This window comes from Bubalus bubalis, chromosome 12 (assembly GCF_019923935.1).
Source record: "Bubalus bubalis isolate 160015118507 breed Murrah chromosome 12, NDDB_SH_1, whole genome shotgun sequence".
Taxonomy (NCBI): Eukaryota; Metazoa; Chordata; class Mammalia; order Artiodactyla; family Bovidae; genus Bubalus; species Bubalus bubalis.
This window is the reverse complement of record NC_059168.1, coordinates 14,759,747-14,783,817: the sequence shown is the minus strand read 5'-3', so window position 1 is coordinate 14,783,817 and position 24,071 is coordinate 14,759,747. Positions and strand designations below refer to the sequence as shown.

Genomic DNA, 24,071 nt, shown 5'->3' with positions numbered 1-24,071 from the left:
TAGCTTTGTTCGTAATGATGCTTCCTAAGGCCCACTTGACCTCACATTCCATGATTTCTGGCTCTAGGTGAGTGATTACACCATCATGGCTATCTGGGTCATGAAGATGTTTTTTGTATAGTTCTTCTGTGTATTCTTGCCACTTCTTAATATCTTCCACTTCTGTTAGGTCCATACCATTTCTGTCCTTTATCGAGCCCATCTTTGCATGAAATGTTCCCTTGGTATCTCTGATTTTCTTGAAGAAATCTCTAGTCTTTCCCACTGTGCCCTGGGACCTCCTAATTCTACTCCTAGTTAAAATTTCCTTTAGAAAAATGTTATATGCACAATGCACTGGGAGAAAGAATGTGCATAGCACATCGTATGTAACAGCAAATATTTGGCAACAACTTAAATGCTCCATCCACTGGAGAATGGGAAATAAATACTATATGGTATATTCAGTTTAACAAATTCTCTAAGCTGTGGAAATGAGTAAAATTTACAGCTATCTGCATCTCCACATATGGAAGATGCAAAAGAATATATAAATACTCCATTGACATAAAATTTTTAAACATACAAAGAAATCCTATATATACTGCTTAAGAATACACACACATACACACGTAGTTAAATTATAAGAAAAAACACGGAAATGAAAAATCACCAAATTTAGGAGTTGGCATTTTCGTTGGGGGGATGAAATAAATTATTGGTAAATTTAAGTTCTTTATTTAACACAGGTGCTGATTTTATTAATCTGCATTCTTTTTATGAGGTTGAAATGTTTTGTAGTATATTTAAAGATGAATCACTTTGGTCTTATTTTCCTGACTGTAGGCACACTATGATACAAACATAGTTCTTCATCATGATAGAAATGTATTACCCCTTTTCCAATCAAGCTTTTTTTAAAAGAACTTTTTATTTTAATTGGAGGCTAATTACAATATTGTACTGGTTTTTGCCATACATTGACATGAATCAGCCATGGGTGTACATGTGTTCCCCATCCTGAACCCCCCCTCCCACCTCCCTCCCCATCCCATCCCTCAGGGTTGTCCCAGTGCACTGGCCCTGAGTGCCCTGTCTCATGCATTGAACCTGGACTGGTAATCTATTTCATGTATGATAATATACATGTTTCAATGTTATTCTCTCAAATCATCCCACCCTCACGTTCTCCCACAGAGTCCAGAAGTCTGTTCTTTACATCTGTCTCTCTTTTGCTGTCTCGCATATAGGGTCATCATTACCATCTTTCTAAATTCCATATATATGCGTTAATATACTGTATTGGTGTTTTTCTGACTTACTTCACTCTGTATAATAGGCTCCCGTTTCATCTATCTTATTAGAACTGACTCAAATGCATTCCTTTTTATAGCTGAGTAATATTCTATTGTGTATATGTACCACCGCTTTCTTATCCATTCATCTGCCGATGGACATCTAGGTTGCTTCCATGTCCAGCTATTGTAATCAGTGCTATGATGAACACTGGGGTACACGTCTCTATCAATTCTGGTTTCCTCGGTGTGTATGCCCAGCAGTGATTGCTGGATCATATGGCAATTCTATTTCCAGTTTATTTAAGGAATCTCCACACTGTTCTCCATAGTGGCTGTACTAGTTTGCATTCCCACAACAGTGTAAGAGGGTTCCTTTTTCTCCACACCCTCTCCAGCATTTACTGTAGATTTTCTGATGGGACCCATCTGGCCAGCATGAGATGGTACCTCATTGTGGTTTTGATTTGCATTTCTCTGATAATGAGTGATGTTGAGCATCTTTTCATGTGTTTGTTAGCCATCTGTATGTCTTCTTTGCAGAAATGTCCATTTAGTTCTTTGGCCCATTTTTTGATTGGGTCGTTTATTTTTCTGGTATTGAGCTGCATGAGCTGCTTGTATATTTTTGAGATTATCAGTTGCTTCATTTGCTTTTTCTCCCATTCTGAAGGCTGTCTTTTCACCTTGCTTATAGTTTCCTTCATTGTGCCAAAGCTTTTATGTTTAATTAGGTTCCATTTGCTTATTTTTGCTTTTATTTCCATTACTCTAGGAGGTGGGTCATAGAGGATCTTAGCTGCGATTTATGTCCGAGTGTCTTGCTTATGTTTTCTTATAGGAGTTTTCTAGTTTCTGGTCTTAAGATCTTTAATCCAGTTTGAGTTTATTTTTGTGTATGGTGTTAGAAAGTGTTCTGGTTTCCTTCTTTTCCAGGTGGTTGACCAGCTTTCCCAGCACCACTTGTTAAAGAGATGGTCTCTTCTCCATTGTGTATTTTTGCCTCCTTTGTCAAAACTAAGTTGTCCATAGGTGCATGGATTTATCTCTGGGCTGTTTTGTTACGTTGATCTCTATTTCTGTCTTTGTGCCAGTACTATACTGTCTTGATGACTGTAGCTTTGTAGCAGTCTGAAGTCAGGCAGGTTGATTTCTCCAGTTCCAGTCTTCTCAAGATTGCTTTGGCTATTCGAGGTTTTTTGTATTTCTATACAAATTGTGAAATTATTTGTTCTAGGTCTGTGAAAAATACTGTTGGTAGCCTGATAGGGATTGCATTCAATCTAAAGATTGCTTTGGGTGGTATACTCATTTTCATAATATTGATTCTTCCAAGTCTTCCAAACCATGAACATGGTATATTTCTCCATCTATTTGTGTCTTCTTTCATCAGTGTTCTATAATTTTCTATATATAGTTCTTGTTTCTTTATATAGATTTATTCCTAAGTATTTTATTCTTTTCATCACAATGGTGAATGGGTTTATTTTCTTAATTTGTTTCCTCATTGTTAGTGTGTAGGAAGGGATTTCTGTGTATTAATTTTATATCCTGAAACTTTATGATATTCATTGATTAGCTCTAGTAACTTTCTAGTGGTGCCTTTAGGGTTTTCTATGTATAGGATCATGTCATCTGCAAACAGATGATCATGTCATCTACCTCTTCTTTTCCAATCTGAATCCCTTTTTCTTCTCTGATTGCTGTAGCTACAACTTCCAAAACTATGTTGAATAGTAGTGATGAGAGTTGGCACCCTTGACTTGTTCCTGACTTTAGGGGAAATGTTTTCAATTTTTCACCATTGAGGATGTTTGTTTTTATCATATATGGCTTTTATCATGTTGAGGTATTCCAATCAAGCTTTATGTTCTAGAATTTGGACTATTCTCCACTGGGGTGTGTGCAGGAAGCGGGGAGGGTCTGTTGTGGCTCCTTCAGTGCTTGTCATGGAAAAAAAAAAAAAAATTCTTTCAGGGTTTTGTTGCAAAGGAATTAATCTGGGTTGGGAAGATCTCCTGGAGAAGGAAATGGCAACCCACTCCAATATTCTTGCCTGGAAAATCCCATAGATGGAGGAGCCTGGTTGGCTACAGTCCATGGGGTCACAAAGAGTCAGACATGACTGAGCGACTTCACTTTCACTTTGAAGAATGGAAGAAGGATGTGGGAGATACTGGTACTGGGATGGAAAAGCAGCAGTCTGATTAGAGAAAATGGAGGCATCCTGGGGACTAGGTTTGGGGGATTTTCTTAAGACATTTAGATCTCTCTTGGGTGGTCATACCAGGATGGTCAAGGCTGGTGTAAACTGCAGGGACCTTGAGAGCAAAGCATAAGCCTCTGTGTTGTGTCAGCCTATGATTAGAACAGAAATGGCAGTGAGGACATCTCAGTGGCCCTCACAGAGCAACAGGGCCTACTAGAGAAAGGTGTGCCATCCCCAGCCAGCAAGAGCATCCTCTAGAAGGTGTGGAAACAATGAAGCACACCCAACCTCGGCATGAGATAAGGCCAAGGGTTCTTTTAGGATTCAATGAAGGGGTTAGGGAACCTAGTTTCTGACCCACATTGGAAGTTCTTTAGCTAGCCCTGAGGAAGCTCAGGTTAGATTTCACTTACTTTAGAAAAACAGGAAAACGTGATGTTTCTTGTAACTGAGAGATTACACATTAATGTCAGAAAGCTACCACACAGAATAAGCAAAGGATAAGGAACAGGTCCAAATCCAAAGAAGAGAGTTCGCTGTCAATAGATAATTGGAAGCAAACAGCTAGGAGTCTCTTTTTCCCTTCTTCTCAAGGGAAAAAAATAACCTTCAAACTAATGGGCCAGAAAAATGGTAAAACAAGGAAACTCAGGTTCCCCAATAAGTGAGTAACAGAAGCATTAGATGAACCAAGTTGGGTCATAAGTGTGATTCAGCTTCTAAGAAAGCAAACTCCACAGCAGACTCCACTGTCAACTTGGAGGGTCAGATCATCAGAGGGAGAAAAATCCCACCGACTGCCAGTTAGACCACAGCCAGATTTGAGGAACAGCGTGAAACTACTCATGAGTGAGTGAAATTAGCTTTCAGGTAACCATACTCTTTTTTTTTTTTTTCCGCTGTGCAGCACAGGGGGTCTCAGTTCCCCAACCAGGGATTGAAACTGCGCCCTCTATATTAGAAGTATGGAGGACTAACCACTGGACTGCAAGGGAAGTCCCAGGTAACCATATTCTGTAACAAGTTGTTTATATATATGACAACTCATCTACAGAAAGACTTTCATTCCTTATGCTTTAAAAGGTAAGTACTACAAAACTATTTTCTTATATAGGTTTCTGAAAATCAATGAGCACTAAAGTATACTTATAATCAGTTCAGTTCAGTCGCTCAGTCATGTCTGACTCTTTGTGACCCCATGAATCGCAGCATGCCAGGCCTCCCTGTCCATCACCAACTCCCGGAGTTCACTCAGACTCACGTTCATCAAGTCAGCGATGCCATCAAGCCATCTCATCCGCTGCCGTCCCCTTCTCCTCCTGCCCCCAATCCCTCCCAGCATCAGAGTCTTTTCCAATGAGTCAACTCTTCGCATGAGGTGGCCAAAGTACTGGAGTTTCAGCTTTAGCATCAGTCCTTCCAAAGAAATCCCAGGGCTGATCTCCTTCAGAATGGACTGGCTGGATCTCCTTGCAGTCCAAGGGACTCTCAAGAGTCTTCTCCAACACCAAAGTTCAAAAGCATCAATTCTTCGGCGCTCAGCCTTCTTCACAGTCCAACTCTCACATCCATACATGACCACAGGAAAAACCATAGCCTTGACTAGATGGACCTTTGTTGGCAAAGTAATGTCTCTGCTTTTCAATATGCTATCTAGGTTGGTCATAACTTTCCTTCCAAGGACTAAGCGTCTTTTAACTTCATGGCTGCAGTCACCATCTGCAGTGATTTTGGAGCCCCCAAAAATAAAGTATGACACTGTTTCCAAAGTTTCCCCATCTGTTTCCCATGAAGTGATGGGACCGAATGCCATGATCTTCATTTTCTGAATGTTGAGCTTTAAGCCAACTTTTTCACTCTCCACTTTCACTTTCATCAAGAGGCTTTTTATTCCTCCTCACTTTCTGCATAAGGGTGGTGTCATCTGCATATCTGAGGTTATTGATATTTCTCCCGGCAGTCTTGATTCCAGCTTGTGTTTCTTCCAGTCCAGCGTTGCTCATGATGTACTCTGCATAGAAGTTAAACAAGCAGGGTGACAATATACAGCCTTGACGAACTCCTTTTCCTATTTGGAACCAGTCTGCTGTTCCATGTCCAGTTCTAACTGTTGCTTCCTACCTGCATACAGATTTCTCAAGAGGCAGGTCAGCTGGTCTGGTATTCCCATCTCTTTCAGAATTTTCCACAGTTTATTGTGATCCACACATTCAAAAGGCTTTGGCATAGTCATTAAAGCAGAAATAGATGTTTTTCTGGAACTCTCTTGCTTTTTCCATGATCCAGTGGATGTTGGCAATTTGTCTCTGATTCCTCTGCCTTTTCTAAAACCAGTTTGAACATCAGGAAGTTCTCGGTTCACATACTGCTAAAGCCTGGCTTGGAGAATTTTGAGCATTACTTTACTAGCATGTGCGACGACTGCAATTGTGTGGTAGTTTGAGCATTTTTTGGCATTGCCTTTCTTTGGGATTGGAATGAAAACTGACCTTCTCCAGTCCTGTGGCCGCTACTGAGTTTTCCAAATTTGCTGGCATATTGAGTGCAACACTTTCACAGCATCAGATAAGATTACACAAAATTTACTTACATAAAATGTCCATGTTTTAAGACTATGTATAAGGAACCAAAAAAATAAAGTGTATTTGGGTTCTCCAGAGAAACAGCACCAATAGGAAGTGTGTGTTTGTATATAATATTTTACTCTTAATAAAAAAAGATGCCAGAGTGCTCTCTAGTCCCTTCAGCCACATGAAGGTACAATGTGAAGTCTGAACACCAAGAAACAATAGTTCTTAGGGACAAACACTTTTAAAAGCATACGTATCGTCCTAAGAAACCCATAAGTCTAGGGATAGTTACTATAACTGCAAAAAACTGAATACATCTTAATCACCTCTGAGAAAGGGCTAAGTTATATTGTAAATTCTACTTAACAGCAGTGATAATAAAATTCCTCTACAAATATTTTTCTTTTAAAACGTGAGGCCTAAATGCTCATTGACACACACATATATATATTCAAGTAGATTTATTAAAAGGAATTAGCTCACAAGCTTATAAAGGCTGACAAGTCCCAAGATATGGAGGGTAAGCAGGCAAGTTGGAGACCCAGGAGAGACAAAGGTGTACCTCCAGTCCAAAGGCTAGCAGGCTCAATCGAGGAGTTCTGAATCGAAGGTCAGGAAAAAACACGTCCTAACCAGAGGCAGTTGAGCAGGAGGAATTGTTACTGTGGTCAGGGTGAAGAGGGGCAGCCCTTCTGTCCTCCTCAGGCCTTTAAGTCCATCCACCTTGCTGTGTTAAGTCGCTTCAGTGGTGTCCATCTCTTTGTGATACAATGGACTGTGGACTGCCAGGCTCCTCTGTCCATGAGATTCTCTAGGTAAGAATAGTGAGTGGGTTGCCATGCCCTCCTCCACGGGATCTTCCCGATCCAGGGATTGACCGTGAGTCTCTTGCATCGCAGGCAGATTCTTTACCACTGGGCCATCAGGGAAGCACACCACCCACCTTAGGGAAGGCAATCTATTTTACTCAAGTCTGTATTTAAATGTTAATCTCATTCAAAAAACATTCTCACAGAAACACCCTAATATCTGGGCTCCACATGGCCCAGACAAGTTTACATATAAAGTTAACCGTCACAGAAGGCAATACATCAATATGTTATCAATTAATTGGGTCATAATACTTTCACTTGCACTGGCCTTCTATTTTGTTATTTCAAATGGCATATTTCTGTATTTTAATTATTTTTAAAAATTGTACTGAGTTATAATTAATAATCAAGAGACTTCTGTGGTGGTCCAGGGTTAAGAATCTGCCTTCTAATGCAGGAGATGTGGGTTCAATCCCTGGTCAGGGAACTAAGATGCTACAGGGCAACTAAGTCCACATACACTACTACTGAGCCAAATGCCATAACTAGAGAGAAGCCCAAATGCCACACAAATGATTCCGCATGCCACAACTAAGACTTGATGCAGTCAAAAATAAATAAATATTTAAAAAACAATTAACAATCAGTATCATATATATTTCCATATTTCAAATAATTTCTGCTTCTTTTTCATGTTTTCAGTTTCAATCATGTTTAGTTCCTGTCAAATTAATTTATAAACCTCAATTAATAAAACACTGCTCTCTGGAGAACCTAAATAAATAACTGATATCTTCACTAAATAAGTCTAGTAAGGACAACTTTCTAAAAATATTCTCATATTCTAAATGCTTGTTCTGGTATTAAAATCTCTAATGAAGAAAATATACAAGGCTTGATAAAATTTCCAAATTACTTTTGTAGTTCTAGCACTACAGGTTGCTACTGAAGCCAGAATATAAAATTCCAATTCTCATTATCACAATTTATCACAAATTCTAAGCTCTTCAGATATTAACTTTCTCAGAAAAATTTTACCTTTATTTGCTATCACAAATTTATCACAAAATTACATTTTACTGGGGAAATACTTAAAAGTGATTCATTTATTTACATATTTATAATATCATTTGGAGATATTTTAATTTAGTGTCTTTCAGCCAAATTAAAACATCTGGAAATCTAAAACTTTGGCTAAATTTCCAGATTTTTTTCCCCAAGCTTTCCATAGTACTAGCTGTTCAAAACCCAGTAAAGTTTCTATATAGTTCTTATTGGAATTATTTTCCTTGAACATCTGTAATAAATTTTGGTATCTTCTCCCAGATAATACCTTTAGGTCCACAGCATCTTAAGTTATGATATTTTGCCTCTTAAGTAAATTATGAAGACACTTTCATGTTTAACAATTGAAGCTGTGCAGTAATGACTGAATTTTTTCTCTTCTGTTTTTGTCAGATGTTTTATAAGTGAGACCATAAATCTAAATTGCAACATGTCTGCATTATGTTTTTTTTTAATAATGTTTTATTGGAGAAGGAAATGGCAACCCACTCCAGTGTTCTTGCCTGGAGAATCCCAGGGACAGGGTAGCCTGGTGGGCTGCTGTCTATGGGGTCACACATAGTTGGACCCAACTGAAGCAACTTAGCAGCAGCGGCAGTACTTAACAACATAGCAGATGGTGTTAACAATTTAAAGTGTATTTTAAAGTATTTCTTATTTGAGCAATTAAAACTCTTAGATAAAATGTTTAGAACATCACTTGCAATAAATCATGTTTTCATTTCAGAAATGAAAATCATTTATTTTATATTAATTCTTAGGCAGTATCAAAAGATGTTTCAGGACGTTTTTAAGAAACATTTCAAGCTATAGTTGATTATCATGTTCTTCCACAGTTTTAGAATATGAACACTTAGAGCATTTAAAAGGAATGTTAAGTAGCTTATCAACATTTTGCTAACACTCATTCTGGGTGTTTTTTCTCCCTCCAATTCACAACTGTAAACTCAAACACAATAACTTCACAGAAAGGTATAAATGTTACATATGTATAGTTTGATAAATTTCCATAAACTGAACACACACACACGATTAGCACCCAAATAAATAGCTCATAGAACATACCAGCATCCCAAAAGTCTCAATTTCCATACCTTCTTTCAGTTACTTCCTTCCCACTTAAGAGTAACCAGCATCCTGTTTTTGTACTTCATATAAGTAGAATCACAAAGTATGTATTCTTTTGTGTCTGGTTTCTTTTGTTAAGCATGATCTCTACATGGTTATACATCTTTCAATATTATTGTATTCTATTGTGTGACAACACCATAATTTGTCTATCTGGGTTGTTTCCAAGTTTGGATATTAGTAATGGCACTGCTGTGGACACTCATTGCTCAGACCAATATGGTAGGTACTAGCCAAATGTAGCTCTCTACGTCAGCTCCTCAGTTGCACTAACCACATTTCAAATGGTCAGTAGCTACATGGCTAGCAGCTACTGTATGGATAGCACAGAATAGAGCACTTGCATCACTGAAGCAAGTTCCATTGCATAGTGCTGAATCCAGAAGCTGGTGAACATATGAAATCGCTGGGTCAAAAGCTATGCGTATATTCCACAGTAACAGAAATTAGCATCAAATAGTTTTAGAGTGTCCATTACTACTTTGTTGTAAGCTCTTCTATTTTAAAATATTAAAACACTGTATTTACTTTTCACCTAATAATCATAATACACTAAACAGGAAAACCACAACAGCCAGTGTTAGAACATGGAATGATTCACAGGTAATGAACAAGGCAGCAACATTATTTACCATAACACAGTTCAAATTAACCGATGTTGCAAAGGTTTCTCAGATGTCATTACAACAAAAGGTCCATTATCAATGGCTGTCAAAAAAGAACTCATGGACTTATATCTATTCATTTTAGTGCTATTGCAGTTACAGTAAAATGATCTACCACTGGCACAAATTTCAGTATTTTAACTGAGACAGCCATGCTGGTGTCTTTCAGCTAAACAGACCTCCTCATGATCCCAACCAATTAACCGCAGATATTACTAATCTTCTCAAGTTCTGGCAAATGGAGGCCAATATTGTTTAAACTGTATTTAACCACGAATGAATTTGTGCACCTGTACATATATATGTTGGTCTTTATCATTTCTCCCCTCTTGAGTTGCTCATTTACATTCCTTATCCATTTTAAACTATCAATTTATAAATTCTTTTACTATTATACATTATATACTATGATTGCCCATGTATGTCCTTTGCCCACTGAAAGTTACTAATTTCCAAATGTTATTTTTATATTAAGGAAATTAGCCCTCTGTACACAGAAGTCTTAAAAATATTTTCCTCCAAGTGGTAGTTTATCTTTTTCCTATAAAATTGTTTTAAATGCTAGGTAGTCAAGTTTCTTAACTTTTTTTAGATTTTGTGTTTTATGTCATGTTTGAAAGCCTTATCTTCGCAAATAGTGTATGAAAAGTCAATTTTTCTCCTGCCTATTTAAAAAAATACTTGATATATCTGTAACTTACATACTCCAGCATAAGTAGTAGAACCATCCTTGCATTTTTTAAAGTGGCCTATAATGTTTTTGTTAGACACTGCTAGTTACCTACCTGGCACCCCTTCTTCCTTACTAACAGACGTGACTTTGTTTAGGGCAGTAAACGTGCCCAGCTTAAAATACTTTCCCAGACTCTCTTACAGCAAGGGGTAGCCAAGTGTTTCTGTTCTCTGCTGAGATATAAGAGGAAGTCACTGAATGTGGCTTCCAGAGAGATCTTTAAAGGCAACTTTGACTGACATGCTCCATTTGGCCTCTTAACCTTCCCTTTCTTCCTGATTGGAATCTAGATGTACCACCTAGAAGTGAAACAGCTATCTTGAGACAACATGGATGAAAGCCACCAACCAAAAAAATAGTAGAGTACAAAGATAAAAGGAACCTGAGTCCCTGGCGACATTAAGTTGCTGTTAGTCCTAGATTATACACCCTTGGATTGCTTATGTGAGAAAAATAAACTCTTTGTTTACTGAAGGATCATAGGGTACAGTCATCCAGTGTGACCATACTGATCATAGGATTATTTCTTGCAAACAAATACATTTCTATCTGATGCATTATCTCATGTACACCAATTTGGCATGTGACTTTTATCTCATACTTTCTATATATAATTGAGTATATTTCTGGAAACCCTCGTTTCATTGATCTAAATAAATTCAGTTTAATAGCTTTGATTGAACATGGGACAATTTTATATGCTTTATATTAACTAGCTCACTTAAGCCTCACAACAGCCCTTTGAACTTTCACTATTTAATATTAATGTGTAGTACTTATAAACCTAACACTAATGGTAGATTTTTTTTAAATGAAATGGAAAAAGATGAAAAAGGAAAGAGAAAGATGTTTCAATTATCTATATGATGGACTGCAGCAGAAGGCAATCATTTATGTTGCCCTCCATCTGGCAACACTGGTGTTCCACACTGTAATGGAAAGAGCAGTAGACTGATGGTCTGAAGACAAAGCTCTTATTCCAATTCTGTTGGTCAACAGTGTTTGACAACCCTTCCTTAGACTTTAGTTTCCTCATCTGTACAATGAGGTATGATTACACTCAGTAGATGATCTCTAAACTCTTCCCTAACTTTAATAACCTATGAAAAACTAATAATTAAGCTACTGGTTTTGAAATTCACTGGATCCAAATTTGAATTTGGGATTCAATGACCAGGCTCCTGTATTCATTCAACAAAAGTACTGGGAATACATTAACAAACATGTCAGAAAATGTCCCTGCCCCAGTGGAGCTTACATTATAGTGGAAGAATTTAAAAAAAGAAATCTAGACACTTACCAAGTAGCAGTACTACAAATGAAACAAGTAATGATGTAGTAAAGATTTAACTGGGGCATACAGCTGGAGAGTTACAAGATTCAGGGAAGATTCCTCTGAAGTATGGTTATGAAGTCTGTATAACATGAATATAGTTATGGCATAATACATGAAAAAGAATAAAATGTGAAGTGGCAATTTAACTATGTTAGAACAATTACAAAAATTAAGGATGCCCTGTAACACACATACAGAAAAGCACATAAACCATACAGCTTAATTATTAAGTCCTTCTTAAGATTCTTTCCAAATACAACTCTTCTCCCTCCTCAATAAGGGTAAAGCATTAAAACATTTTGGTGGTCACTTTCTTGCACATGGCTCTAATTATTTTCATTGCATAAAATCCCACTGTATACTTGTACCTATTTTATGTTGATGGACATTGCTATGTCCAATTTTTTGCTATTACGAATCATGTTACTATGTTCTTGTTTTTTGTGGCATATGTACATGCATTTCTGTTGGGGATGTATCAAGAGTAGGACTACAGACCTTGGCCTTGGTATTAAAAACACCATTGTATCTAATCAAAAGCTCTGACAAGTACTAACTTCCGCCAAAAGAGCTTTCATTTCCTTCTACTCACCTGCTATTCCCTCTGTCTGTAATAGTCTTCCCTTCCTTCTTTGCTTAGTTAACTTTACTTACCCAAGGATTTCAACTTAAACATCATTGCCTCCGGAAGGCTTTTCTTGTCTAATTCCTCTGTCATATACTGTTTTGTTACCACAGGCCCCTCTTTGTTCATTTGTTGCACTGTTTTTACAATTTGTTAAACTAATCATTTTCTCTCTCAAAAATACTGGCTCATTAGGGTGAATGTTTGGTCTCTGTTGCACATCATTTATTCCTAAACCTAGGGTAGAACCTGGCACATAGAAAGGGGTCAATAAACACTTGATGGATATCTGCTCTCTCCTCACATTCACGGTACCCAATTCAAATGCCATTTCTTCTGAATGTTTCTTTCTTGAAGCTACAACCAGTACCATTCTTTGAAAATAAATCTATATTAGGCAAAAGTTTCCTAGGTCTCATTTAGCAAAAAAAATTGAGTATGAAGCACTTAGCATGTAGGCCCATCATCAACAACAAAAATATTTTCACTGCTTTCTAGGGCGACACTACAGTTATCAGAGTGTAATTTAGCATAAAGATTACAAAACATATGGGTTGTTTCATTATCAAATGCTGCACACAATTTAAGTGATATTTACACAGCAACTGATTTTCACAGAAGTAGAAAGAATTACTATAAAATCAAGAAAAATGTAGTTTCAATCATTTATCACTGAGCATTTATGAATAGCAGCAATCTTTTATACCAGCTTTTCCTCTTTATCACCAGATGACAAATTTCTCCCATAATCAGTCATTCATTGTAATTTCATTTAATCCTGTCTAAATACTTTGGTAAGCTGTTTTTACTTGTTTGGTTTTTAATAAAAATTGCTCAGTGGCAACTATTATAGAAAAACTCGCACCTCCATTCTTGATAAATCAAATTTACTTATATTCCAAGTATTAATTTAACAAGCTTATTACAGGTAGGAGAGCATACTTTCCCTGCCCCATAAGCATTAATAATCTTTATATACTCTAATTACAAGTTAAATTCAAAATATTTCATTAAAATGTTTTCCATATTAATATCTAACTTAAATCTCAGTGACAGTATTAGTATATCACTGAACTGTTCAGAAAGGATGTTTAAAGAATTTTTTCCAAGCATTTGCAAGTTGTAAACTAAACACCTTCAAAGTAAAAACTTATAGATATCTTGTTGAAAATCAGAAAAGTTGAAACCAGGGTAATCACCAATACAGAATGTAAAATAGGGAGTTATTTTACTAATGCCATCTTAATCATTCTGACATTCTTTCCCTAAATTAACCTCCAAAGTGTAACATCAGCATGTCGAAAGAATTCAAAAGAGCAACCTAACCCTGCCAAGTGTCTGACTCTTTGCAAGTCCATGGACAGTAGCCTGCCAGGCTCCATGGTCCATGAATACTCCAGGCAAGAATACTGGATGGGTAGCCATTCCCTCCTCCAGGGGATCTTCCCAACCCAGGGATCGGACACAAGTCTGCGGCACTACAGACAGATTCTTTACCAACAGGGAAGCTCCAACCTAACCCTAAGCTTTATGTTTAATAATATACACTTTGCACATGGAATATTCTCTTAACCGTTTCTCTTTAGACAACTATATCCACTAAGACATAGCAGAACCTAAAACTGTCATAAAGTATATTGAAAGTCTGTTATAAAGAAAATGTATTTCACAAACAGAACTGTCTGCAGAAACTATAATGATTTCTAGTGAAAAGATATAAGAATGTCTAGTATTGACTAATGTCAAAAATCGTATTTTGGAATTTATTTAAAAAGTGACAGTAGATTCTCAAACATACAAACTACTGTCAGATTGTACAAAGCAGGAACAGAACACTTGTAATTCTGTTTCTAAAGGGAAATTACCATGTGGTGCTAGGTAAAGCCCAAGATGTAATACAAGGGTTCAATTAAAGAAACTTTTTATGGAAGAGGATAATAAGATACTTATTTTATGTGACTAAAATAACAGAGAAGAGAGTATCTGAGGATGCTTTTTAGCTCTATTAAGACTTATTTCAGACTGCCATGAATTGTATTAACTCAAGCCTAAATCCTCTAATAGGGCCTTTTAAACACTCTGCGACACTCTACAGTTCGCCATGATGTGTGTTGTTCTCCTTTGCGGCAAAGAACAAAACAAGAAACCCAACTTGTATATTATATATATAAAACAAAGTAAGACATTTTAACAAAAATTATCAAACATGTCACAATTTTCCAAAACTTAACACTAGCTAAAATATGTATTACTGAAAAGGTAAAAGATAAATAACAATCATCTTAAAATATTCAGTTTGTTGAATATGAAAAATATTTTTATTAGTTTGTAGGATTATTTTATTCAATGTTTTATTACATCAGAGTTTTTTAAATGAACTAAATTTTAAACAATATGTAAACAAAAATATCTACCTCACATTTTAAGTCAATGTAAATTTTCACTAATTTAGAAATATTAATATATTAATATTTAGGGAATTTTTGGAAATAGATTATATTATATATAAAATTGCCTTACAGACCTTAGAAATTAGCAAGTTTAGTAATGGTTCATAAAACTTTATAAATCTTCCTAGACTATATTTAATATAAACAAAATTATATATAGATTTTTATTTATAATCAAAATTTCAATTATTTTATAATCAATTTAAAACAAATGTCTCATTCTTTTTTTTTTTTTTGAGGATTAACAGTCATCAGGATTATTAGGACTGGAAACTAAACATGTATACACACATACAACTAGGAGAGATTATCTGGGTAATTCTGTTTTAAAAATACTAATGAACTAATAATTAGATTGGAAATCATTATTTTAAATCAATATGACATAAAATATTTTTATATATAAATTCAAGCAGAGGACATTATGGTCAACTTACCATTATTAGCTGTAACAGTACTGTATCTTGTACATATTTACAAATCATGTTTCAAACTGACAATCTGTTTTAAGTGCTTTGCTCATTAGCCCATGAAGACAGTGGCTGAGCTTGAAACATTATGAAACATTATAAATTGTTTTTATATATACCTTAAACTGGACTAGTCCCAAGATTAAATCCTATTATTTTTAAATACCTTTTTGGAACACAAGTACTTCATTTTATCTTACATCAATAATAAACAAGATTCATACAAGTGAACTTTTCATTCACATCTTAAAGAAATGATAGCTTAAAAAAAAATTTAAACCACCTTTGGATGGAGTTGGTCCTAAAATCACTTGACTTACTGCTTAGTAAAATTCTACTGGCTGGTATGGACCCCCAAGCTTTTGGGGGAAGAGTCCAGAGTCAGCGCTATGAACATCAAATATAATAATCAACCAAAACAAAGTATTGCTCTCAGAAACCCCTACAAACATTTACTTTGTAGTTACTGCTTCTGTAGCTACAGATCCTTCCTTACTATTCCAAATTATTTTAAGTTTTAGAAGTTTTATCCCTCTGTTGCTTCTAGTCTGTTTTTCTAAGCTTGTTTAAATAATCAGCATCATGTAACTTTCCCACATTATTCTGGCCCAAAGATAGCGCTATACTTCTCACTTCTGTGGCTTAAAGTTTTTGGGTTTTGTTCTTTTTTTTATTTTAGGGGGAGAGGAGAAAAGAATGAGAGATGGGCTTGATATCTTGTTAATTTGTAGGCTTATTTCAGAGTTGCTGGATATTTCCTGACACATTAGGTTGCTCAAGGAATATATCCCAAGAGGTGGCCACATTATCATATTGAAGACAGCAGTTAATTCTTCCAGCTGAGACCAGAAAGGACAATATAATAATTTGCTAATAGTTCTTAGGCATTTGGTATTTTATGGATATCAAATATTTCACCTACTTTACAAACTAATATTAATTACAGGTATATCTAAAGTCTATGAAATTATTTGCATAAAATTTCACTAGCTGGAATTTCTTATTATCTCTCTTAGCAAATATTGTATGTTTGTTAAAGAGTACCTGATACTTGTTAAAATATCAGGTAATACAAGACAAGGTGTTATAAAACAAAACACACAGCTGGGAAGCATTTTATTTTTTTTCTACTTCATATTGCTCGTTCATACTTCATATTGTTCATACTGTTCATATTGTTACATACATAACATTGCTCGGGACCACAAGACTCTAAAGGTCTCTTTTCAGCAACTTTTACGGCTTAGAAGTGCCACTTAAAAATATTTACTGATACCATAAATAATATTGTTTTTCTACATACCGACAGTTTTAATAAATGCCATATCCATCAAATGCCATAAGCAGAAACTTTAAATCAGATGTTTAGACATTCAAAAGTGGTTTGTAAAAAAAAAGCACACCCAAACAAACCAAATCTACATCAGCAACTGTTATAATTAGTTTTAGTTGTTATTATTAAGAAATTCTGATGTATGGCAGAAACCAGCACAATATTGTAAAGCAAATATCTTGCAATAAAAAAGTACAACAAAAAAAAAAAGAATTCTTAACAAGGACATATTGCCAGAAGCATGTACGAGACTTTAAAAATTATATATAATTTAAGAGCAAATTTAATTCATAAATAAAAAGATTAAAGGCCAAATTAAAGAAAGTGTAAGCATCGGATTTAAAATATCTTAATTTTTAGGCTATTCAGAAATATATTTTGTGAATAAGAATTACTTCATAAATATATATGTATAAATATAAATATATATCTACAAGATCTGCAATGCAGGAGAAAACTCTTTAAAGGAAAAAATTGCACTTTTAGATGATCAGAATGTTATTATATTTACCCTTCAAGTGAAATATAATTACCATTCCAGGTGCTTTTGGCACAGATTTTTAGGTGAATATTGACACAATCTTAAAAACACAATGCTTTTATATTTTATTCACTGGAATATGAAGAATCAAACAGAATTCAGAACTCTGACCAAAAATATTCAGATAACTGCAATTGCTTAATTAAATACAAAAAAAATTGTTTTAAAAAGACCTGAAACTGCCTTTACATCTGAACATGTAAAATTTTACCATCAACAGAGTTTTTTAATATCCTCAAGCAAGAATTTCCAGCCTACACAGAAATGTAACAGTGTCTTTTTCTACTTATATATGACTTAGATCACACCCCAGTATATAAGGACAAAAAATAAATGTATAATAAAAAGATTGGATAAATCAGGAGAGGCTTTTTGGTCTTGAATTCTTCACCCACTAACAATGAAGCAGCACTGTAGGCAGCCCAAAACACACCAAAGAGCTTAAAAAAAAAAAAAAAAAAAAAGACAAAAGGCAGCATATTAGCAAGTCAATTAACATTTTGAGTATCATAGAGTAAAAATTACATTTGCAGTATTTTTTTTTTAAAACAATCCTGGCAACCAATTAGAGAAACAGCAAAACTTATTGAGAATGTTGAAACCTTATTAAGAATATTCATCCTTGCTCTATTCCTTGACACCTGGAAATGACTTAGGTTTTACGTTATCAAACTTGTCTAATTATAAGAATCACCTGGGGTGACTATTAGCTTCCCGGGATTCATTCTAGTTCTACTGAATCAGAATGTCTAACGAAGAAGGGTCTAATTATCAGTCATTTTAACAACTGTCCTGGATGATTTAAGACAAGGCAACTTTTGGAAAAACCATTACTGGGACGAGATGCTGAAAGATATTTGTTTCCTAGGAAAACTAACTGATTCTGTAGAAAATATTCTTTTCTTCCAAGAGGTAGAAAAACAGATTAAGTGAAAATTTCACACAATTTTCCCAAGACTAGGTAGAAATATAGTGTTATAAGGGAAGGAGGAAAAATGTAACATTTTGGTTTAGAGTATTCTGACTATGCACCTACTTAATTTTAAATTATATCCACTAGAAATTTATGTAATACTTCTTTATGTAGTCACTGAAGGCATTTTATAGAATAAAATGAGAGAATAACTTCAAGGATAGAAATCAGGGAAATTATGATAGAAACACTTGGCACAGAGCAGGGTTTCTCAATCTTGCACTAATCAAATTTCTGGGCTGGATGACTGTTGTGGGAAGTTGTGCTGTGCGCTGTAGGATGTTTGGCAGTACCCCCGGCTTCTAGCCACTCTACGCTAGTGCCACCCCACCCCTCCCCATCTGTGACACTCAAAAATGTCTCCAGACATTGCCGAATGTCCCTGGGGGGCAACACTGGCATCAGTTGAGAACCACTGGTACAGAGGTAAAAATTAAACACTGGCAGATTGACTGAAAATTATTTGAGATGACTCAATTTTCTACTGCACTTTTAAAACTAAATGTAAACAAAAAATACAAGATATTTTAATCTTACAAAAAAGTATAGAGAAATAAATAAAATTATAATCAAATTCCATTTGTACATGATGATTAAATGTTTGTTGTGAATAAATGGTTAAGATTGGTAAAATTACAGAGATTTAATGTTAAAAAAAAATTAGTGCTTGTAAACTGCATTCCAATGCTACAGTTAAAGGATAAGAGTTCTCATTATTTATTTCATTCTTTCATTATTATTTCATTATTTCTCAACAGACTTTGGACTAAAACAAGAAACATGCAAAACAGATCGCTACACAAAGATGATTTAAGTGATCAGGGAAAGAAATGTGGCAAAGAAATATCTAAAGTTCACAAAATTTTTATACTAAAATTTTAATGATTTTATAAAAAAAGACTTCTATTTTATAATAACACATTCACTTGTTGTATAAAGAATATTAAAGACCAATTTTCAGTTGAACTCAATGACTAAAAATAACCAGAGGACACAGTTTTAGCAGTTTTGGGAATAGTCTCAGAAGCATTCAAACAATCTTTAACCCAAGTAAAACAACACACAGGCAGTGATCCTGAATGACTCAGTAAAGTGGTATGTTCACTAAGACTAAATAATTAAAGGCCAGCATGGGTGGGGCTAGCTTCTGCACTGCAAGACTTTCAACCTAAGCACTAATAATGATATTTAAAAAAAAATTAGTATTAGAGGAATGAAAGTGTTTCTTGGTTTCTAGAGTGTTCCAACAGTTGAAACATACAAAGATATTTTCAAAATATTTAATATTTATAATAATAACAGCTACTGCTTGAGTGCCTACTGTGTGTCAAGCACTATTCTAGTCATTATTCTTCAAAATCTTCATAACAAATCCAAAAAAGTAGTTGCTAAGTTTACTCTAAGAGGAGAGTAAGAAAAGATAGCTCCCCAAGGCGGACAACAAGAGGCAAAACCAGTTCAGGAATTTAGAATTCAGTTCTAAAATCCAACTCTTCTCAATATCCAAGGCTTATATGTCAGTGTTAGCCTGGAGTTATTCAATTCTAAAAGGAATAATTTCTTTTACACTGGAATTAGTAATAAACTTTAAGTGAAACTGAAAGTCATAAAGTAACTCTACTTAAGTTAGTCTACTTAAATACTCTAGTATTTAAATACTCTAATATGGAGACTACATAATGATAGTATTGAAAGTAGTGGTCTTAAGAAGTTCTATTTTCCATAAAGAAAAAAATTACATTCACTGTGTAATATACATACATGTGTGAAAGTAGTCGTTTATTTTTTCCAAAGTGGTTCAAAATTAATAAATACCAAAATTTGCTATATCACTATTCATTAATAGTGTTTAATATTATCAGTAAATGTTTAAAGTGGGTACATTGTTAATAAGTTTAACACAGCATAAAGAAGTCCTAATTTCTGCAACACAGAAAAGTCAGTTTATTAGAACTACGTATATCTTACTTGACCAGTAATTTACTATTCAAATAGGAGTTAAGAATTATTAAATAAACATCCAGTGGAATTTCAAATAAATATAATAAATTCATTTTATAAGCATAGAAAAGAAATGTTTAACATTAAATAAAAAAATTTGAGTGTAATATCCTGAGGCCAGATTTGCTCTTTGTTCTTTATTCCACCCTAGATATACATTATAATTTCTGGCAATTAAAAGGGGAAAATATTTGGTAAAATCAGTGAGTAAGGTCACTGTTTCAAAATACTACTAACTGCTTGATATAAACAGCTATAGATTACAAGATTCTTTAGCCATAAAACTAGTACGGTCAGCTCTTATTACCTGTGAGTTCTGCATCTATGGATTCAAACAACTGTGGACTGAAAATATTTGGGAAAAAAAATAATTCCAGAAAGTTTCAAAAAGCCAAACCTGAGTATGCTGGACTACAGACAACAATTTATATTGTATTAAGTATCAAAAGTAATCTGGAGATGATTTTAAAAAGTAGATGGAAGGATTTGCATAGGTTATATGCAAATACTACATAATTTTATACTGGGGAGTTGAACACCTGAAGATTTTTGTGTCTGTGGTGGTGGCGGGGGGCAATCCTAGAACCAATCTCCCATGGATATGCAGGGGCAATTGTAGACTTTCCTGACTGGAAAACAGTAAACTACTTTTTATAACACACACTACTTACTTTTATAAGTGTAGACACGACTTCAAATGATCCAACCACCAAAAGTATAGGGGCTATTACAATGAGAGGAAGTAATGAATATCCTATAACTCCAAGAACTTGGCCATACGCAACCTGTGAATTTTCAAAATTTTAAATAAATATCATAGAAATCAAGTTACTTATTTTAACCACTATTAAACATCATATATACTTTGTTGTACTTGCATAAGCATGAGAATTAAGAAAATCATAAAAGTACCATGTAGTAGTAGTAATACTATCCCCATTATGAAGAAACTGATTCTCAGAGAAACAAAGGTCTTTGTTCAGGAAAGACAGCTAGCTAGTTAGAGTTCAAAGTAAGATATAAGATCTAGGTCTTTTAACTTCCTCAAACAGTCTTTTTTTTTTTTTTTTTTTTTCAATTTATTTATTTTTTTCGTTGAAGGATAATTGCTTTACAGAATTTTGTTGTTTTCTGTCAAACTTCAACATGAATCAGCCACAGGTATACATATGTCCTGTCCATCCTGAACTTCCCTCCCATCTCCCTCCCTATCCCACTCCTCTAAGTTAATACAGAGACCCTGTTTGAGTCAACAACAATCTTAAATTACCAAAACAATTAGTGATACCTGTCTTCATATAAAAATTGTATGAGATTTTGTCTAGAATATAAAAAATAATACGCAAACAAATGTCATTTTAAGTCCCTGTTAAAATTATTTTAAATTTCTATAAGCAGAGTAAAAAAGTTACACAGATAAATGTTACTCTAAACTTATTCAAGAGTTGTAGATTAAGATGGTGAACTGAACACATATCTAATACCATTCCTTCTCGAAACTCCACTAAAAGGGAAGAAAAAAAAAGAAACTTCTTTTTGTTAAGAGGCATGAACAAGAGGCGAGAAGATGGAACAACAGCAAGTTAATTTTGGAAACTGGAAAGTAGAACAAGAGCTAAGAATCAGATTTGGAGACCTTTCCCCCAAGTGTGAGAAAAAGGCTCAAGAGTTCAACATTTAGCATTTAGTGTTCATAGAGTAAGCCTAATATGAGTCAGCACCAGTATGATAACTTTGCCTGGCATCCCTTCTGCTTTACTCTCTCCAAACAGATAAATCCCAGAGTGCTACAATTCCTAGGTTTACAGTAATTCATAAACTCTAAGTTAATGGGGCAGTGATTCTCAAGGTGTGGCCCATGGTATTCTGGGGATCCAGGAGACTCTTGTAAAAGACCGGACATCAAAACTATTTTTTATAATAGTGATAAAGCATTATTTGCCTTTTTAAATAAGGTTGATATTGATACTAATAGAACAAAAGCAATGGGTAAAACATCATGCTGCTTTATTATGCCAATGTGGTATGAACTGTACTAATAGTAACTATGTTCTTTACTACCATACACAGAAAAGAAAGAAAAAAACCCCTCCTGTTTCACTTAAAAACGTCCTTAACGAAACAGTTAAGATGACTTATTTTATTAAACCTCAACCTTTGAATATGCCTTTTTAATATTCTGTGTAACAAAATGCAAAGTACACAGAAAGCACTTCTTCTACCTTGATTCAATGGTTATCCCAAGGAAAGCACGTGTACAACTGCTTAAGTGAAGAGTTGAATTAGATGCTTTATCCATGGAACACCATTCTTACGTGAAAGAACAAATGAAAAACTATAATTATTCAGTTAGGTACTGATAGGCAACATGACTGAAACTGAATGAAACAAGCCTGTTGCTTCAAGAAAAACAACTCACAGTATTTTTTTCAAATTACTAAACGCTATCTCTCAAGCAAAAAGTAGAATTTTGGTAAACTTACATCCCACACTGTAATCTTGACATTTTCTGCTGAGATAGGTGACCTTAGTGAATGTGGTTTTCTGATATCATAGAATAAAACGTGTCAACATTTGGAAGTTCTGCAAACCTCAGTGAACTAGTGTTCTCTAGATGACCATGCATGGGTTAAAAAGATCCATTCAAAATGAATTTCAATGAAACAATATAAAAAGTTCACTAATATGGTTTGAGATTCCTCACAAAAAAACTTTAAGAAACTATTTCCTGTTGAGGGCACCCAAAGCTGGTGCTCTGAGAATACCCAGAGGAACAGGGTTGGGAGGGAGGTGGGGGTGTGTGTTTAGGACGGGAGGGACACATGTAGAACTGTGGCTGATTCATGTTGATGTATGGCAAAAACTATTGCAATACTATAAAGTAATTATCCTCCAATTAAAATTAATTAATTGAAAAAAAGTGATGGTATAGGTCAGACAACATGTCTGATTTTTGGTAAATTATAAATATTAACAAGAGACAAAAAAAAAACTATTATCTCTTGAGTGTTAATATAGTATCAGAATAGAATAACCACAATCATCCCCAAAAAAGTGTTAAAATATCCCTCCTTTTCAAATTATATACCTGTATGAGGACTTATTTTTTATATATACTTTATCCAAAGCGATATATCCTGTAACAATTGAATGCAGAAAGCAGGTATCTGGATCCAGATTCCACTAACCCAGATATTAAAGCTACTAGCAAGAATGTATAACAATGCATTTTCCTCAATTTGTTTTAAAAAGTTTTCTTTAAAATGCATTATTTATGTTAAAATGCATTTGATTTGCTTTTAGTTTTAAATGAATAAACACATATTAAAATTTTTTATTTTTATTTTAATTTCTAACATGGTAATTTTGTTTGCTTTAACTTTTTTGGTCACAAAATGAGGCATGTTTATTCCCTGACCAGGGACTGAACTCACACCCTTTGCACTGGAACTGTGGCATCTTAACCACTGGACCACCAGGGAAGTCCCCATGATAAATACTGGTAAATACAACCTACATTAAGCTCTATGGTTCAGTTCAGTTCAGTCACTCAGTCATGTCCGACTCTTTGCGACAACGTGGACTGCAGCACGCAAGGCCTCCCTGTCCGTCACCAACTCTCAGAGCTTACCCAAATTCATGTCCATTGAGTTGGTGATGCCATCCAACCATTTCATCCTCTGTCGTCCCATTCTCCTCCAGCCTTCAATCTTTCAAAGCATCAGGATCTTTTCAAATGAGTCAGCTCTTTGTATCAGGTGCCCAAAGTACTGGAGTTTCAGCTTCAACATCAGTCCTTCCAATGAATATTCAGGACTGATTTCCTTTAGGATGGACTGGTTGGATCTCCTTGCAGTCCAAGGGACTCTCAAGCGTCTGCTCCAAC

At 34.9% G+C, this 24,071-nt stretch overlaps 1 protein-coding gene and 1 long non-coding RNA gene across 3 annotated transcripts in view; one reads left to right on the top strand and one right to left on the bottom strand.

The window, feature by feature from the left end:
- The window catches only part of LOC112578016, a 37,719-nt gene that overhangs the window by 7,324 nt on the left and 6,324 nt on the right, over nucleotides 1-24,071 (top strand). For both annotated transcript variants that reach the window (XR_003102174.2, XR_003102173.2), the window contains one exon: nucleotides 4,391-4,486. This is a non-coding gene — a long non-coding RNA (uncharacterized LOC112578016). The remainder of the gene's footprint in view (nucleotides 1-4,390; nucleotides 4,487-24,071) is intronic.
- The window catches only part of YIPF4 (Yip1 domain family member 4), a 34,080-nt gene continuing 26,445 nt past the window's right edge, over nucleotides 16,437-24,071 (bottom strand). Inside the window, exons 5-6 of the mRNA XM_006080587.3 lie at nucleotides 20,857-20,970; nucleotides 16,437-17,651 (exon numbers count right to left, since the gene is read on the bottom strand). Of these exons, the coding sequence (XP_006080649.1) occupies nucleotides 17,514-17,651; nucleotides 20,857-20,970 (252 nt within the window). The 3' untranslated portion in view covers nucleotides 16,437-17,513. The remainder of the gene's footprint in view (nucleotides 17,652-20,856; nucleotides 20,971-24,071) is intronic.